Below are 19,684 nucleotides of genomic sequence, written 5' to 3' on the forward strand. Positions count from 1 at the left end.
ACAATTCATGCAGCACCATGAGTAATGTTTATGGGGGCTAGCCAACTTCAGCTTTCAAAATACCGATGATGATGGAAGGGTGACTGGCAATGACACAGTTCAGAGACTCCAAATAGCCAACTCTGGATTGCATTTGTCCTGTTTATAAAACACACCACTCACTTTGTCTTGCTCTGATGGAGAGAGTGAGGTTTTTCATTTTAAGAAGCTGACTGAAAAATGCAGGGCTACTTCCTGGGCAGGCTTCCAAGTGACTGCATCTTTCTCGCAGCATTCCCCAGAGCCCCAGGCCAAGCAGCCTGGGGCGGGGCCTGCAGCCCTCAGTGGCTGCTCAAGCTGCCACCTGAGCCGGGTTATCTGCAGGGCGCCAGAACTGCTGTGCGTGTAGGCCCTCCCAGGGCACAGATAACAGCCCTGGCCTTTGAGCTGAAGAGATGTCGGAGTTTGTGATTGGCCAGGCTGCGGTGTGTGGGATCCATGCGATGTGGTGCTGCCCCTCTGACTGTGCCGTTGCTGCCAGCCGACTATCCCGGGTGTGGGTGAGTCTAAATGCTTCTGGAGACTGCCCTGTTGGTTGGGAAATGTTCAAAGCAGGGCCATGGTGACTTTCCGCAGCCATGACTTGGCATATTTCTGAATCCTACTGAATCTCAGTTTCCTTTGCTGTGAGCCAGGAACAGCATTAACCTATCTGTTCTTCTTTTCCTTTTCTTTCTTTCTTTCTTTCTTTCTTTCTTTCTTTCTTTCTTTCTTTCTGTCTCTCTCTCTCTCTCTCTCTCTCTCTCTCTCTCTCCCTCCCTCCCTCCCTCCCTCCCTCCCTCCCTCCCTGCCTATCTAGCCATCACAGGAGACTACGGCACCTCAGAGAGACAGTATATCCTGGATGTCTCATCTGGAACCTTGCATGTGGTAGACACTGCAAAGCTCTTAGTATTGCTGAAGTATTAGCTAAAGGAAAAGATTGCAGTGGCAAGGCCTTGTCTTCGACAACCCACTAGTCCTGTGGATAGCTCAGCAGAGATACTCTACTTCTTGATCAGACCTGTGGATCTCAGAGAAAACAAGCTCCAGGGGGAAGCCAGTGCCAAGGGCAAGTTTGTCAGACTACATTTCCTGTTTCTTTTTTTCCTTCTAGACCCTGACTGCACCTGCGCCATTTGCAGATGAAACCAGCTGCCAGTGCCAGGCACCCCATGAAAAACTGACCATTGCTCAGGCTCGCCTGGGGACACCAGGTGAGGCTATACTTCTTGTTCCTCAGTGGGCACTGTCTTGGCATTTAAAGTATCAGAAAAGGCCACCATTACGTGGCAGTACTTGGTATTGGAGGGGTGAATTAGAACTTAGAACACGGCACAAGGCAGGTCAGTAACTAACGATGATAAACTGGCCAGGCCACGGTGGTCAGGTGAGAGATGCAGTGGAGGTGGGAGGAAGAGCCGCAGCTCTACCACCACCAAGTCTACGGCACCAGCAGATCACTAACGTGCTCAATCTGTGCCCTCATGTGGTCCCTGTTCCACAAAGTTTGGGTAACCACTAGACTCAGTGAAAGTTCTTCAGCATTTGTAAACCATGAAGACTTACATGACCTAAGCTACTAGAATCATTACCATCCTTAAAAGCACACACCTTATAAAAGTTTCAAGCATGTTATCTAAAAGGTATATCTTTTTTATTTTATTCAAAATATAAGGAGACAGAACTAGAGAGAAAAACATCTTCCATGTGCTAGTTTGTTCCCCAAATAGCTGAGACAGTCAGAGGTTGGCCAGGCCAAAGGGAGAATCACACAACTGTATTGTGGTTCCGTCACATGGCTGGGAGGGACCATTATCTGGTGTTTCCCCAGAGTCACAATAGCGGGAAGTTGGAACCAAAGTGGAGGAGCTGGGGCTCCAAGCAAGCACTCCATGTGCAATGCAAGTATCCCAAGCAGTGACTTAATCTCTGTGCCAGAAGCCTGCCTCAAAGGCTGGGCTCCATTGTGTTCATTCAGTCATTCCTTTAACATGTACCAGAGGATGGAATAGGAAGGAGATTTAAAAAGAACTTGAAAGTACCATCTCTATTTGACAACAGCTTTCATGATAATTGGAGACACAAAACATGGGCCAGCATTGTGGAATAGCATGTAAAGCTGCTGCCTGTGAAACCGGCATCCCATATGGGTGCCAGTTTGAGACGCAGCTGCTCTACTTTCAATCCAGTTCCTTGCTAATGTGCCTAGGAAAGCAGTGCAGGATAGTTCAAGTGTTTGGGCTCCTGCACCCATGTGGGAGACCTGAAAAAAGCCACCTACTCCTGGGTTCATACTAGCTCAGCCCCAGCCATTGCATCATTTGGAGCATGACCCAGCAGTTGGAAGATCTCCTTTTTTCATCTTCTCTCTGTAACTTTGGCTTTCTAATTAACTAATTAATTACTTAATTTTTTTAAAGATGAGAGATAAGACAGCTTGATATGAAATTAAATTGACAAGTAGCATGCATGCATGCATGTGCTTAGGGGTTAAGTCCTGCAATAGGTTGGAGAAGGGCAATGTGTCGGCCTGGGCTGGCCAGGCCACAAGTCAAGGAGTCAACAGAAGAGAGCTGAGGCTTTCGGGGGAAGTACTACTTGGAATGTGAGGACAGAAAAATGGATAGGTGTTCTGGGCTGCAGGAATAGGAAGAATTGGGCCACAGACACAGAGAGCTGCTAGGAGGAAATGAGAGTAATTCCAGGTGAATGGGATGGGATGAAAAAGAGACTGGGCAAGCAGCTAAGTTTTGGGCCATGTAACATGGCAATAATTCAATGGTTTCCAGTTGCAACTGGGGAAAAACAACAAACAAACAAACAAAAAACCCAGCCCAAACTTAACTGAATCTATGGGATAATGGAAAGAATAATGACTACATATCAGTTGCTTACTTTCATTTGAAAGACAGAGTTTCAGAGAGCAGGAGAGACAGAAGGAGGTCTTCCATCTGCTGGATCATGCTCCAAATGACCACAGTGGCCAGGGTTGTGCCAAGCCAAAACCAGGAGCCTGGAGCTTCTTTGAGGTCTCCCACATGGGTGCAGGAACCCAAAGACTTGGGATATCTGCTGCTGCCCTCTCAGCCCATTATCAGGGCTGGAAGGAGACAGGGCTAGATCAGAAATGAAACAGCATGGTAGCCTACTGCTTAAGGTCCTCACCTTGCACATGCCAGGATCGCATATGGGCACCAGTTCTAATCCCGGCAGCCCTGCTTCCCATCCAGCTCCCTGTTTGTGGCCTGGGAAAGCAGTAGAGGACAGCCCAAAGCCGTGGGACCCTGCACCCACGTGGGAGACCCGGAATAGGCTCCAGGCTCCTGACTCCTGGCTTTGAATTGATGCAGCTCTGGCCATTATGGCTACTTGGGGAATGAATTACAAATGGAAGATCTTCCTCTTGGTCTCTCCTCCTCTCCATACATTGAACTTTCCAATAAAAAAAATCTATTTTAAATAGACTTATTTATTTTAAAGGCAAAGTGACAGAGACATGATATACTTTCCATCTGCTAGTCTAATTCCCGTGTGCCTGCCACAGCCTGGGCTGGGCTGTTAAAGGCATGAGCCAGCAAGTCCATCTGGGTCTACCACACAGGTTGCAGGAATGCAAGTGCCTGAGTCGTCGCCTTCTGCTGCTGAGGCATATTAGCAGGGTTTGGAAGCAAGGTAGTCAAGACTTGGCTTGGCACTTTGAAATGGGGTGGGGTCATCTCAAGCAGTGCCATAACCCACTGTGCACCAGTGTGTGCCCCCATGTAACGTCTTCATATGTATTATGTCCCGTCACTGTTAGAGCTCTGGTTAATACTTTCAGTGTCTCACAGATGAGGTCACGGAGGCTTAGACAGGTTGTGAATCTACACAAAGCCGTTCAGATAGCGAACACTAACAATTCTAACGCTTGAGGATGCATCAGAACCACCCAGAGGACTGGCCGAATCTGGATGGCAGGGCTTCACCCACAGACATTCTGATTTGGTCCAGTTAGGGTGAGTCTTAAGCATATTTTTTTTCTTTTTAAAGATTTATTTCTTTTTATTGGAAAAGCAGATTTACAGAGAGAAGCAGAGACAGAAGGATTCTCCATCTACTGGTTCACTCCCCAAATGACTGCAACGGCCGGAGCTGTACTGATCTGAAACCAGGAGCCAGAAGCTTCTCCCAGGTCTCCCACATGGAGGATGGCTCAAATCCTTGGGCTCCTGCACCCAGAACTTCTGGCTCTGGACTTTGGATCTGCTCAGTTCTGGCCATTTTGGAACTGAACTAGCACATGGAAGATCTCTCTAATTCTGCATTTCAAATAAAAATGTAAATCAAACTTTTTAAAAAAGACATATTACAATGTAAAAAACCGAAGAGTCATGCTTCCTTTTTTTTTTTTTTGTAACAAGAATTTCCATAAAATTTGAGATGATCCTCCACAGTTAGAACTGAAGTTTCTCACCATCTCCTACACTGGCCATATTCTATGACTTAATACAACAGCTTACAATATGTTTCACAAGTTGAGGTCTACACACACCCAGGGCTGGGGCAAAGATCTGGAAAGAGATCATGACGAACTCTGCTCATCGCTGCCTAGCCTTGTTTCTGAAAAAGAGAAAGAACTGAATAGAGCAAAAACAGCAACTAGCATCGTGGCACCATGGGTCTAAGCTGCCTCGCTGGGGAAGGTGACCCATCATGATGTGTGGACATCAAGGGAAAGCCAAGCGATTGTTTCATGGATTACCTCGAACTAAAGCTGACCTTCTTCTTAAAGGGGAAGCCCAGTTCTCATTTTCTATTTTTCCCCTGCAGAAACGGAACTTAGATTACGCTCTTCCACAGTGTGTAGAATTTCCCAGACTTGGATTTCAAGAGTTACCCTAATGAATTTCACCTTATATTTGTGCAACATGTGCTGTAATTTACTTGATATTTTTCTTTAAATATATTTCTTGAATGTAATATATTCAAAAGCCATAATCACTATAATTTACAGAAAATAGTTATCACTGGCTATAAGTAGAGGGTAACTATAAAGTTTATATGAAACCATATAAATTTTATAAAATAAATATGCAGCTAATAGATTTTAAAAGGTTAACTTCTGTGCCACTCTTTTTTGCATACAAGCTGTACACAAACAGCACTAATTACCATAATTACTGGGCATTTAGTATTAGTGTCTTAAAAAAAAAAGAATCATATCAGCAAGTGGTATTTTAAAGGCTCCACAAGGTAGAAGGAAGTGTGGCTGGTGTAATTTGTTTTGCACTCAGACTTCATCGCGATTTTTTCATGCCACTGAATAAGCCACGTAACCTCACTCATTGTTTTGCCTGTCTTCAAAACCACAAGGACTGGCCAAGTGATGGCTCAATTGGCTTATGCTCTGCCTGCAAGGGCAGCATCCCATATGGGTGCCAGTTCTAATCCTGGCAGCCCTGCTTCCCATCCAGCTCCCTGCTTGTGGCCTGGGAGGGCAGTCGAGGATGGTCCAAAGCCTTGGGATACTCAGAAGAGGCTCCTGGATCCTGGCTTCAGATGGGCTCAGCTTTGGGAATTGTGGCCACCTGGGGAGTGAACCAGAGGATGGAAGAACTTTCTGGCTCTCCTCCTCTCTGTAAATCTGTCTCTCCAATAAATAACTAAATAACTAAATAAATCTTAAAAAAAAAAAAAGAAAAACATGAGAACACAGTTTTGGTTATGATTTGGTGTGTCCTCCTAAGCTTCAGGTGCCAGGGTCTTAGGCCCCAATGTAGTGATGCTGACAAATGGGGAACCTCTAAGTGATTAATGCTCGGAGGCTGCACCTTCACAACTGCATTAATGCTGGTTATGAGTGGGTTACGTATCACAGCAACGAGTTACTCTCTTTGAGAATGGAATATTGTTAAATATTTAATCTACCTACTTATTTATTTGAAAGGAAGACTCATAAAGGGGTAGAGAGAAATACTCCATCCATTGGTTCACTCACCAACTGGCTACAGCAGCCTGACTGAGTCAAGCTGAGCCAGGAATCAGGCTGTGTTCCATTGCCTTGCTAAGTCACTAGCAGGGAGCCAGGAAGTGGATTGAAAACAGAGTAGCTGGGATTTGAGCCAATGTTCTCATGTGGGATGTTGGTATTATAAGCTACAGTTTAATCCACTGTACCACATTATGAGTCCCAAATTGTTTGTATTTTCAAAGCATTGCCCAAATGCCTTAAAATATCCATAATCAAAGTCTTTTTAAAAAAGATTTGTCTGGGGCCCAGCTTGATAGCGTAGTGGTTAAAGTCCTCACCTTGAACACACCAGGATCTCATATGGGTGCCAGTTCTAATCCCGGCAGCTCCACTTCCCATCCAGCTCCCTGCTTGTGGCCTGGGAGGGCAGTCGAGGATGGCCCAAAGCTTTGGTACCCTACACCCACATGGGAGACCCGGAAGAAGCTCCTGGCTCCTGGCTTCAGATCAGCTTGGCTCCAGCCATTGCTGCCACTTGGGGAGTGACCAGCAGATGAAAGATCTTCCTGTCTGTCTCTCCTCCTCTCTGTATATCTGCCTTTCCGATAGAAACAAATAAAAATCTTTAAAAAAAAGATTTGTTTTATTTATTTGAAACAAAGACAAAGAGGGAGAGATAAACATCTTCCATCTGCTGGCTCACTTTGCAAGTGGCCTCAATAACTGGGGCTGGGCCAGGCTGAAGGCAGCACATAGGAGCTGCTGTGTTTCACACACAGGTGCAAGAACCCAAGCTCTTGGCTGACTTTTGCTGCTTTCCCAGGCATGTTAGCAGGGAGCTGGATGAGAAATGGAGCCACTGGGACTCAAACTAGCACCCATATGGGATGCCAACACTGCAGGTGGCAGCCCATCCCACAATGCTGGTTTCATTCCCTCAGTGTCTTATTAGCAGCCATTATCAAAAGTGAATAATGATCCTTATATTATTGTCTAAATCTGAGGCCCAGCCAAGAATTCCAAGAAATGCTGTAACACATATACTTTGCAATAGTGTAAATTCAGATGTAATGCAACTAGGGTTTACCTCAAACCTAGCTGTATGGTAGACCTATGTTTAACATTTTAAATAAGTGTCAAACTGCTTTCCAGAGTAACTGTACCATTTTCTATTCTCACTAGAAGTGTATCAGAGTGTCAGTTGTTCTACATACTTGTCAGCATTTGGGATAGTCAACTTTTGTTTAAATTAGTCACTCTAGTGGATATGAAATAGTACTGTCATCCTAATTTGTATTTCCCTAATGACTAATGATATTAAGGATATTTTCATGTGCTTATTTGTCATCAAGCATTTATTTGGTGATACACCTGTCCTTGTTTTGTTTCTATAAATGAGTTATTTATAAATGGCTTGATTATTGAGTTTTGGTCTTTTAGTATATTCTAGATTAAAAAATTCTCTATCAGATATACATTTTGCAAATACTTTTTCTTATATGACTTGCTTTTCACTTTTATGAAAACTTTTTAAAAAGTAAAAGTTTTAAAGTTTAAATTATCATTTTTTATAGTGTACTCCTTTCGAGGTGCTAATTAGGGAATTTTTGCCATACCCAAGGACATCACGAGTTTCTCCAGCAATTCTGTAGTTTTAACTCTTATGGGTTGGTGTACGATTTATTTAATTTCTAATTCGTGTACATGATGTGAGATGCGAGGGAAGTGAGCCCTTTTCACACTTCCATTTACTTGTACTTACTTGTAAGTACAGAATAGCTTGTGAAAATGGAAATGAAAGACCAAGGAAGCAAAACTAGTCAGCTGTTTCCCACAAGATTGTACTATGGTCATTATTTGTATCCATGATCCTCAAACAAATTCCCACAATCATTTTGGTGTTATGTACAATTTACTATATTTAAATTATGTGAAAACATGGTAATCAATGTGTCACATACAGTGATTCATTTTACTGTAATATTGTATTTATCTGATATAACTTACTCTGGCCATTCAGTTTAAAAAGGAAGTTAATTGCAATACTTTTTGAACTGTACAGTTTTTCTTGAGCACAAAGACTATAATGTCATTGTATCCGTTCTCCTCGCTATGGTAACATACATATTACCATGGAGGTAGTGCTTGAAAATCACACCCAGGTGTGATCTCATGATTTCTGTGGGGTCAGTGGAGAGTGTGGGCCTGGCCCTGCTGAGGCCTCTGCTCCAATTGCCCAGGCCACCGTCAGTGCATCACCAATACTTAACTTTTTTTTTTTTGGAAAGGGAGATATACAGAGAGGAGGAGAGACAGGGAGGAAAATCTTCCATCCGATGGTTCACTCCCCAAGTGGCCACAACGGCTGGAGCTGAGCCAATCCGAAGCCAGGAGCCAGGAGCTCTTCCAGGTCTCCCACGTGGGTGCAAGGTCCCAAGGCTTTGGGCCGTCCTTGACTGCTTTCCTAGGCCACAAGCAGGGAGCTGGATGGAAAGCAGGGCCACCGGGATTAGAACCAGCGCCCATGTGGGATCCTGGTGTGTTCAAGGCAAGGACTTTAACCACTATGCTATGGCGCCTGGCCCCAACACTCGACTCTTATCTGGAGACCGATGGCTAACATCTGCTTCCAAGCTCGCTCGTGTGGTTGGCAACATTTTTTCGGTGACTGTAAGCCCAAGCAAGGGTCTAGCTTCTTCCTGGTGCTCAGCCAGGGGCCATCCCCAGCTCCCAGAGGCCACCAGCAGTGCATTGCCACGTAGCCCTCTCCATAGGCCCTCCCACAACATGGCAAACGGCTGCTTCAAAGCCACTCAGGGAGAAAGAATGTCTACTAGTAGGATGGCATCTTACACCATGTGACAAAGCCATGAGAGTGACTGCATCACCTTTTTTCACATGCTTCTGGTTAGGATCAAGTCACATTTGCTACACACACTTCCAAGGAAGGGGGTTACACAAAGGCATGGGTGCCAGGAGGGTGAGGCCATTGAGAGCCAACTTGCTGTCTCTTGACCAAGGTCATGTTGTGCTTGGACTTCTGACCACACCTGCGACACTATGGAGAGCTGCCCCTCCGCCCCACACCGCCTGCACCTCACCACCATTCATGCCTAAAAGAATGCCTGGAAAACTGTCAAACAAAAGATTCCAGCCATCAAACTCACTCAGAAGCCATACCACAAAGGTTATAAAGGGCTTTAAAAAAATTGAAAAGTCATACCATTTTCTTTTTATAGATGTATTTATTTTTACTGGAAAGGCAGATTTACAGAGAAGGAGAGATAGAGAGAAAGAACTTCCATCTACTGGTCTGCTCCCCAAGTGGCTGCAATGGCCGGAGCTGAGCCAATCAGAAGCCAGAAGCCAGGAACTTCTTCCTGTCTCCCACATGGGTGTGGGGTCCCAAGGCCCTGGGGCATCCTCTACTGCTTTCCCAGAGCACAAACAGGGAGCTGGATGGGAAGTGGAGCAGCCAGGACACAAACCAGTGCTGATACAGGATCCCACTGCATTCAAGGCGAGGACTGTAGCCACTAGGCTACCATGCTGGGCCAAAAGTCATACTATTTAAAAAAAACTTTATTATGTAGAATTTCAGCCACACACAAATGTAGAACAATATAATAAACGATCATGAATCTGTCCCTTGTACCTTCCAGTCACCAAACCAAGGCCTGTCTTGCTTCATGTACACACAGGTCTACTGTCTTATCTGGAATGATGTCAAACAACATCCCAGGTTTCCTATCATTTTGTCGCGCAAGTCAGTCAGTCAGTCAGTCTCTCTCTCTCTCTCTCTCTCTCACACACACACACACACACACACACACCCTTGAAATTCACTTGTTAAGAGACAAAGAAACCAGATTCCTGGTTTTTGTTGTGTCTTGGTTTTGATCCTGTCAAGTTTCCCAGTTGGAAACTGCTGACACACTGTGTTTTCTGAAAGTAAGCTTCCTGCAAAATCATTTCCACAAATATGCTGCAGGCTTACTAAATGGCCTTTTTCTCGGCAATTATGTCATCTTTATTTTCCTCCTTGCTTCCTGAATTCATTTATCTTGATCACCTCTGAATCATTAACAAAAAGTTCTACAAAACTGCCATCTGCTTTTCCCTGGGATTTATATCTTAAACAAATTTTCCTCAATTGAATTCAAATTGAATAAGAGCATTGAAACCAAGGATCCCTCATTAGACAGTTTGTTATTTCAAAGAATTTCTATTTACTGTGCCTTATTTAGAATACAGTATAATCTTGCAAAGGCAATTCTTTTTTCAAAATAGTGTATGATTGGAAATAAATGCAATTCCAAAGCTGACAGAAAGTATCTTGATTTTTATTAGAGAAATTTAATTTATTAGAAACATTGTATCATCTGCATTTATTAATATAGCATTTATTTATGTTCTAAATTAATGAGGTTACCCTGCATTAAGAAATTATTACAGTTTTAAATCTGTCTTTAAGGTTATTTATTTGAAAGGAACAGAGAGAGAGAAATAGAGAGAGTATGTGTGTGTGTGTGTGTGTGTGTGTGTGTGTGTGTGTGTTCGTTCTATCCACGGGTTCACTCCCCAAATGACTATAACAACTGGACTGGGCCAGGCTGAAGTCAGGAGCTGGGAACTGCATCCGGGTTTCCCGAGTGGCAGGGGGACCTAAGTACTGGGCCCATGCTCTGCTTCCTTCCCCGGTGCACCAACAGGAAATTGCATTGAAAACAGAAGTGGAATTTTATCCCAGGTACTCTGATATGGGATGTGACATCCCAGGCTGTGACTTAACCTGCTGAAATATAATACTTATACACCCCCTTTCAAAATGTGAGTCTTAAACATATTTCTTTCTTTTTTAAGGTTTTTTATTGGAAAGGCAGATTTACAGAGAGAAGGAGAGAAAGATCTTCCATCCGATGGTTCGCTCCCCAAGTGGCCACAATGGCAGAGCTGAGCTGATCCGAAGCTAGAAGCCAGGAGCTCTTCTGGATCTCCCACATGGATGCAGGGTCCCAAGGCTTTGGGTCGTCCTCTACTACTTTCCCAGGCCACAAGCAGGGAGCTGGATGGGAAGTGGAGCAGCTGGGATATGAACCAGCACCCATATGGGATCCACATGCAAGGCGAGGACTTTAGTCACTAAGGCTACTGTGCCAGGCCCTAAAAATGTGAATCTTAAAAAACATTCAATAGGAACTTATATTCATTTCCCTCTTTTAAAAATGTATTTTCAGTGCCATTGTGTCAGTGTGTGTCAGTTCCATGTGACTGATATGAGCAGACTCCAGCAGATCACCACCTTTGGGCACAGGACTTTGAGTCTTCATTCAGGATTGTCAGACTCAAGGACCAAATCATATGTCCTTCCACCGAGCCCCTTGGCTCCCGCTGTCTTGAAGCTCCTGCCAGGTTCCACGTTTGGTCCAGAGAAATCCCCAGTGCCCTATTGCTCTTTCCTGTGGGCTGGCAATGCGTCTTCTGCTTTGAGCTTAATTTTTCTGTTTTTAGCCTGCTTTGATATCTTAAGAAGAATCTGATTTAGGGCCCAGCATGGTGGCATGGTGGCGCAGTGGCTAAAGTCCTTGCTTGCACATGCCAGGATCCCATATGGTCACCGGTTCTAATCCCGGCGGCCCTGCTTCCCATCCAGCTCCCTGCTTGTGACCTGGGACAACAGTTGAGGATGGCCCAAATCTTTGGGACCCTGCACCCACGTGGGAGACCCAGAACAGCTCCAGGCTCCTGGCTTCAGATTGTCTCAGCTCTGGCCATTGCACTCACTTGGGGAGTGAATCATCGGTCGGAAGATCTTCCTCTCTGTTTCTCCTCCTCTCTATATATCAGCCTTTCCAATAAAAATAAATAAATCTTTAAAAAAAAGAAGAACCTGATTTAAAACCAATTTCATGTAATAATAAGAAGTTGAGGAACATAAAGATTCTATCTTCTGGGAATCTTCTGGGCCTGGCACGGTGGCCTAGTGGCTAAAGTCCTTGCTTGCACATGCCAGGATCCCATATGGGCACCAGTTCTAACCCCGGCAGCCCCACTTCCCATCTAGCTCCCTGCTTGTGGCCTGGGAAAGCAGTCGAGGACGGCCCAATGCATTGGGACCCTGCACCTGTGTGGGAGACCTGGAGGAAGTTCCTAGTTCCTGGCTTCAGATTGGCGCAGCACCGGCCGTTGCGGTCACATGGGGAGTGAATCATCGGATGGAAGATCTTCCTCTCTGTCTCTCCTTCTCTGTGTATATCTACCTTTGCAATAAAAAATAGATAAATCTTTTAAAAAAGAATCCATCTTCTTCAGGTAAACTTTCTTACGGAGTGATGCTGATGGAGCGTAACTTGGATTTGTTATTCAACAGTGGTGTTAACAATGTTTTCTTTTCTCCACAGTTGACAGGCCTGTCAGAGTCTATGCAGATGGAATATTTGACCTCTTCCACTCAGGTCACGCAAGGGCACTTATGCAAGCAAAAACACTGTTTCCCAACAGCTACTTGTTGGTAGGAGGTAAGCACAATTTGTCTTTGTTCAGAAAACTCCTCTATGCTATATGTGCTGAAAAGGGTCTCTTTCAGAATTCCATCAGTACAATCTGTCAGTTCGTGCTTCCAGTTCAGCTCATACCGGCTTGCTTGTTCGCTCTAGCCCAGGGATTGAGACTCTGACACATCATAAGCAGAGTCCCCAGGTTCACTTTGCAGCCCTGGGCCCTGACTCTAGTTCTGTCTCAGTGCCGACTCCTGGGAGCAACAGCAGCGATAGCCCACGTAATTGGGCTCCTGCCAAGCCTGTGGGAGTGTTGGATTCAGTTCCCATTTCTGGTTCCAGTGTGGCTTGCCTTGGTTATCCTGAGCATTTAGAGAGTGAACCAGCAGTGGTGGGAACTCTGTTTCAGTCTCTCTCCCTCTCTCAAAATTGTTTTTAAAAGAAAGAAAAAGTTTAAGGGAGTCACCATCACTGTGGTACATCTGGTTAAGCAACTACCTGCAGTGCTGGCAACCCTTACAAGCCCTGGTTCATGTCCCAACTGTTCATGTCAGTATGGTGGCATAGGAAACTAATTCTCCCCCTACAGTGGCAGCATTCCATATAAGTGCCACTTCCAATCCATCCTCCATTTCCAACCTAGCTCCCTGTTTATGGCCTGTAACAGCAGCAAAGGACGGCTCAATTTCTTGGGAGCCTGTACCCACATGGAAGACACAGAAGCTCCTGGTTTCTGGATTCAGATCAGCTCAGCTACAACTGTTGTGGCCATTTGGGGAGCGCTCTTTCTCTCTTTGTCTGTCTGTCTCTCTCCACAAAATCTTTCAAATAAAAATTTTAAAAATCTTAAAAACTAGCTAACAGATACACACACACTCTCTCACTCAAAGTCCCAACTGCTTTGCTTCCAGTTCTGCTTCCTAATAACCTGTGAAAGGCGGCAGAAGATGGCATGAGGTTTTGAGCCCCTGACAGCCATGTCGGAGCACCAGACCAAGATCCTGGCTCCTGACCTAGCCCCCATCTGTTGCAGCCATTTGGGAAGTGAGCCAGTAGCTAGAAGCACTCTGTCTCTGTTTTTCCTTCCATCTCGGTAACTCTGCCTTTCAAGTAAGTCTTTAAAAACTACAGAGGAAATTACATCATGGGGCTCTGCATCATTCATCTTCAGAGAGACAGACCAGTTACTACCATCAAGGAAATTGCTTCATGTTTTCCATTAATGTCTTTCTCCTGGTGTTTGAGGCAAGTTTATAAAATTTTCTAGAAAGTTGGGGTGGGGGGAAACACCATTGTACTGATTCCAAATCTTGGAGAACTAAGAGTTCAGAATCATTAAGTGCAAGCAAAGTCATTGTCTATTCCGTTTGTGTGACCCACAGCGTTTGGAATGATGCAGTGCTAACAATACCGACTGAATACAGCTCCTACTTAGTTCAATTTCTGTGCAGAGTTGTAAAAGGATGAAGATTTATATTCTCACTCATGGGTCACAGTGAAGGGACTGACTTCTTTCCTAAGCTTATGGAAAGAGAGGGGTGGTTATAAGTCCGCTGAAACACTTCTCTTCCTGAAGGCCTACCTGCTTTTATTTGGGTAAAAGACTAAGGACATGCCATTTGCAAGAGCATATCCATTCACTGCGATTGGATTCTGTAGTACCACGTGCATGAGGTCAGCATCAACCCTTATATCTCTGCTGTGAGAGAAGAGGTGCTAGTCAAAGAATATAACCTGCTGTTTAAAGTATTTTGTTATTTTCTGCCAGATTAAAGCTACATTGTATACTTTTAAGAGGGACTTTTCTAGAATTTTGCCGAGAGTGGTGATCACATGGCTATTGATTAGAATTCTTTCCCGAAGGAAGAGCTGGTGAAAGGGAATGGCTCTTGCACAAGTCATACTGATGGAAACCCGGACAGACAGGAAATCTAATGCTTACTCACTTTACGTTATCCTGAGGGTAAAACTTTTTATTTTTGAACTTTTCCCCCCTTTATTTCCATTTATTTGAAAGATGTGGGGTGGGGGAGGAGAGAGATTTACTCCCAAATGCCTGCAACAGCCTAAGCTGGGTAAAGTCAAATCCATGAGCCTGAATCTGTGGTCACGGAGAGCCAAGAACTAGACCCATTATCTGCTGTTTCCCCGGGGTTTGCATTGGCAGGAAGCCAGATCACGTGAGCAGGAGCCAGGAGCCAGAAGAGGTGCTCTTATCCAGGAGGTGGGCATTGCAAACAGTGAGTTAATCACTGTGCCAAACATGCCCCACCTTAACATTTTTATTTTCATTTTACTGAAAGGTAGCAAAGGGGTGAGCAAGATGAGAGAGAGAGAGACAGACAGTGGGAGAGAATATGAATATGAAAGAGCGAGCAATAGCATCAGAATCTGGTCCTAGGTTATTGAGGGCTGGGGGAGAACTTTGTAGTGTTTGGGCTTTGGACATGGGCTGACCTGGATTTGGAGGTATTTAGGAGTCAGTCACAGTTAACAGGAACACAAGCGATCTTCCATACTCTGATCTGTTCCCCAGTGGCCACAACGGGCAGGTCTGGGCCAAATCGAAGCCAAGGGTCTGGAGTTCTTCTGGGTCTCCCATGTGGATACAGGGACCCCCAAGCATTTGGGTCATCCTCCACTGCTTCCCTAGGCACATTAACAGGGAGCTATGTTGGAAGAGGAGCAGCCAGGTCTCAAACTGGTGCCCATATGGGATGCTGGCATTGAATACGGCAGCTTTATCCACTATACTACAACGTTGGCTGAAATGTAGGTTTTTGTAGAATTTCTCAAGTTAAGGAAGTTCCCATCTGTTCCTACTTTGCTGAGATTTGTTTTGTTTTAAGATGAGTATTGTATTTTATTTTAGAAAAATACTTTTTCTAAAAATACTTTTTCTAAACCTATTGATATGGTCATGTAACTTTTCTTCTTAGCTGTTGATATAATAGATCATTAATTATTTGTCAATGTTGAACTAGCACTGTGTACTGGTGACAAATCCCACTTGGCCATGATGCATAATTCTTTTTATATATCATTAAATTCCATTTGCTAATATTCTGTTGAGGATTTTCACCCATGTTCAAAATAGTTACTGAGCAATAGTTTTTTCCTTTATAATTTCAGTCTAATTTTGGTTTAAGAATAATACTGACCTCCCAGAGTGAATGAAGAATTATTCCTTATGCTTCTGTTTTCAGGAACAGATTATATAGAATTGATATAGCTTCTTCTTGAACTGTTTAGTAGAATTCACCAGTGAATCCATATAAGCCTTTGCACTTTCCATTTTAGAAGGTTATTAATTATTGATTCAATTTTAAAAATAGCTATAGGCCTAATCAGATGTCTTTTCTTCTTGCATGACTTTCAGTGGCTTGTCTTTCAAGGAATTAGTTCATTTCATCTAGGTTGTCAAATTTGAGGGCATGAAATTATTTATAATATTACTTTATTATCTTTTTGATGTCCGAGGGATCCAAACTGATGTTCTTGCTTTCATTTCTGATATCAGTAATTTGTCTTTTTTCCTTTACTCTTTATTACGTGAGTAGAGGAAGACTTTATGAACTTTTCAAGGAATCTGATTTTGATTTTTCTATTGATTTCCTGTTTTCAATTTTATTGACCTCTGTTCCAATTTTTATTTTTTTTTCTGCTTACCTTGAATCTAATTTGTTCTTCCTTTTCTAGTTTCCTAAGTGAAGCCTTAGGTTCTTTATTTTAGATCTTTCTCTTTTTTTTGTAATATAAGCACTAAATGCTACCAATTTAATTCCAAAAACTATATTCAATATATTGCACAATTTTGGCAGTTTATATTTTTCATTTTGGCTTAGTTCTGAATGTTTTAAAATTTTTCAAGATTTCTTTTTTATACTGCATGCTATTTAAATATTCAATCTACAAATACTTTGGGATTTTGCACTTCCATTTTTATTGTTTTGCCAGTTTAATTCCATTAAGGCTGGACGACATAGCATGGTTTCCATTCTTTTGCAATTGTTAAATATGCTTATGTGGTCCATAATGTGGTCTGAGTGAGTGTTCAATGTGAGTTTGACAAAACGCATATTTTTTGCTGTTGTTGGAAGGCTTGGTCCAGAGATGTTAATTATATCCTCAATTGGATACCATTGAGTTCACTATGTCTTCATCAATTTATGCCAGATGGATTGTTCCATTTGTAATGGGATACTGGTAATTGTTTTAAACAAATTCCTGGTTTGATCATTCTAACATTCATTCCAATCTGTGGTTCTGGTGCTTTTCCTGTCTCTTCCAACTGTATTCTTTGACTTTTAGTGTGCCTTGTAATTTTTTGTTGATAGGCAGACATAAAGAACTGAATAGACCTTTACTTGGGTGGTAGTAAGGTGTTGAAGGAGAGAAAGCCTTATATAGTTAGTACTATATGGTTATGCTCAGTTTTTGTTGAGACCATGCTCTGAACTGTGAATTCCATTGACCAGTATTGTTTCTCCCCCACTTCTGTGACATGAGTGGAGGGTGCTGGAACCAGTAGGTGTGGTTCCAGTGAATCCGCAGGCTAGGCGCTGATAAAAAAAATTTCTCTACAGTGCAGGTGTTTTTAAGAACTGAGTGCTCTTGCATATTTCAGAAAGGCTGCTTTTCCACTCCCCCTGCTAAACACACTGGGGATTTTTTTTTATGATATTTGCTCTGAGGGGCTGGCAGAATTGCTGGAGGTAAATGCATATAAGTCTAAGGACTTTGGCTATGCACCCTGCGAGTTTGAAACTCATAGACTTGTCCACACCAAAACTCTCAACAATTCATCAGTTTAAAGTTCCCTAATCCACTCTACTGAGGAGGAGGCTCTGTTCCACTAAGTTACGAATCTCATCTGCGTGTCTATCCCTCCGGTCTGGGGGGCAGCAGTTTACCTCATGACCTGACTTTTCTGATAGAGCTAAGTAGTATCACTGCTAAGTTTCAGTATGTTCAACTTCTTACTTATTGTTAGTATGACAAGGCATATTGAAGCTTTTCGCACACCAGACTAGAAAACAGAAATCTGATGTTTGCATTTTGAAATTGAAATTGTTTCCTAATTACATAGATGCAGTATATGGCATCTCAATTCTACATCTCTGAAACACATTTACAAAATATATAACAAACTTTTTTTTCAACTATTTAACCAATTTTCCTTTTTTCCCTTCAGTGTGTCTTTTTATTCTGCTTCTCTCCTATGCTTTTTCCTAATATGATGTGTTGTTTATGGCCTTTGTCATTACTCTATCATACTTCTCTGAAACTAATATATGTATCTACAATAGTATACAACCAAAGCACACATAATTTTTATGACAGAAATTTGATAAGCAATATATCACCTAATGAAATAAATGGAACCTTCTTATTTGTGGACGAATCTATGGATGCATTTAATTTGCTGCTAGAATGAGGCAGGATTTGGCATCTATTTTATTTCTGCTTTCCCTTATTACAGATGTAAGTGCTGAAATGTTTTGTTCACACAAATATGTAGCTGGAAATGAAAGGAGTCTGATGCAGTGATGGTACCAAGTTCTATAAATACCTGAGTTATTTCACCAAAAATCACAAAATAATTTATTTCTATTGCTATCAAAAATATTTTTCATGCTGTGGCAAGTGACATTTTGTAAAGATCCTCCTCTAAATGTTACAAAGAGTGGACTGCATATGACCTGACCTGCAAAAGGCTCTGTTTCCAAGCTAGCAGTATCATCTGCTTTCTCCCTTTCTGGGGATTACAACAAAAGGCTGTATTAAGACTTATCAAATGACTCTTACTTATAACCCTTATCCTTTTACTTGAAAGCAGCATATACAATCAGATATTTGCAAAAAGGGTTGGGACAATGGAAATACTGGTAAGTTCATTACAGTAATTTCATTGCTGATGATCCAGCAATTTTTGATAAAATGTTTTCACCATCTGCTTAAGGTTTATTTTAGAAAAATAATCCTTATCCTTGGGGCTGCAGTTTTGACTTACTAAATTTGCCCCCCCCCAAAAAAGCAACACTTAATTTAATTGGCAAAACCAATGCTCACTTTTAAAGAACCTATAAGCTGAGAGAATCAGGATGAAAATAATATAGATCTAATATAAGTTATACATAAAATGATCAATGTACTAAATAAATGATAATATGATTATAGATAAACTTATGTGATGCATGTAAAAAGAGAAGTATGATTATGAAAAGGGATGTTATTCCCTCTCTAAATGTTGTTTGTAGCAAATTCCAGTGTTTGGCCTTATGGAATAATTAAATGGAATAAAAATTAATTATCTTTCTGGATACCAAGGGGGTATATAATACTATAAAGTCATTGATCTGGAAGTAATTTAATTTTTGTTATGAAAATAGAGAAAATAAACATTTTAGCAGATGAGATAGCATAAGGATCAGTTAGAAATGAGATAAATATTTTATAATGTGAGTTGATAAAATGGGTTTTTAACTTCCTTTAAAATAAGGCAAATGACATCTGGGGAAAAAGATCATGTAAACGTTTACCCATGTGTTTATTCCACTGTAACTTGAAAATTTTAGTAATTCCAGAAAATATTCCAGTTACATTTCTAAGCGGCAGCAGCACCAGCCTATACAGCTTTGGCTTATTAAAGTGATTTTGAAGTGAATAGCAGGGAAAAAAATGCTTACCCTTAACTACAAGAGAAAAGCCATTTTTAGGATTCAATGTGAGCATTCAGAATAGCTGGAAAATGCTTAATCTTAACTACAAGAAAAATCCATTTTTAGCATTCAATATTTCTTTCCAATGCTCGTTTGCTTTGAAATCCTGGGCCTATAGCTCAAAATCCACATGTTCTCACGTAATAGTTCAGGCAAAGTACATTATTCCCCATTCTCCCACATTTAAGTTTCTGGAACCAGACTTCCTTGGTTTAGAAGTGTGTGTAAGACAGGAAAAGACAGGGGGCCTTTATGCTGCTTTGATGAATAATTAACTGAGTGTTTTCATTTGGTCTGGTTTACAGGCCACATGCATACACCCTTGCAATGCGATGCTGTAAGGTTGAGATGGTGCATTTCCTTTGGGAAGCAGCGGAAAGATGGGTGTGAACAGAGGGTTTCTTGGGCCCGTTAACTCTAGCAAGGGCACTACTGCAAGCTAAGGATGTGGACACTGAATTCCTTTAGACTACTGTGCTTGGAGGCCCCTTGGG

At 42.4% G+C, this 19,684-nt stretch overlaps 1 protein-coding gene across 4 annotated transcripts in view; it reads left to right on the forward strand.

Annotated features, from left to right (window-relative positions):
- Positions 1 to 19,684, forward strand: part of PCYT1B (phosphate cytidylyltransferase 1B, choline) — a 105,686-nt gene that overhangs the window by 56,248 nt on the left and 29,754 nt on the right. For 3 of the 4 annotated variants that reach the window (XM_058658751.1, XM_004587827.4, XM_058658749.1), the window contains exons 2-3: positions 1,136 to 1,235; positions 12,373 to 12,489. In XM_058658751.1, the coding sequence (XP_058514734.1) occupies positions 1,136 to 1,235; positions 12,373 to 12,489 (217 nt within the window). Of the gene's footprint in view, positions 1 to 383; positions 540 to 1,135; positions 1,236 to 12,372; positions 12,490 to 19,684 lie in introns of those variants that run through there. The other variant, XM_058658750.1, reaches the window with a different exon arrangement.

Source organism: Ochotona princeps, chromosome X, assembly GCF_030435755.1.
Source record: "Ochotona princeps isolate mOchPri1 chromosome X, mOchPri1.hap1, whole genome shotgun sequence".
Classification (NCBI taxonomy): Eukaryota; Metazoa; Chordata; class Mammalia; order Lagomorpha; family Ochotonidae; genus Ochotona; species Ochotona princeps.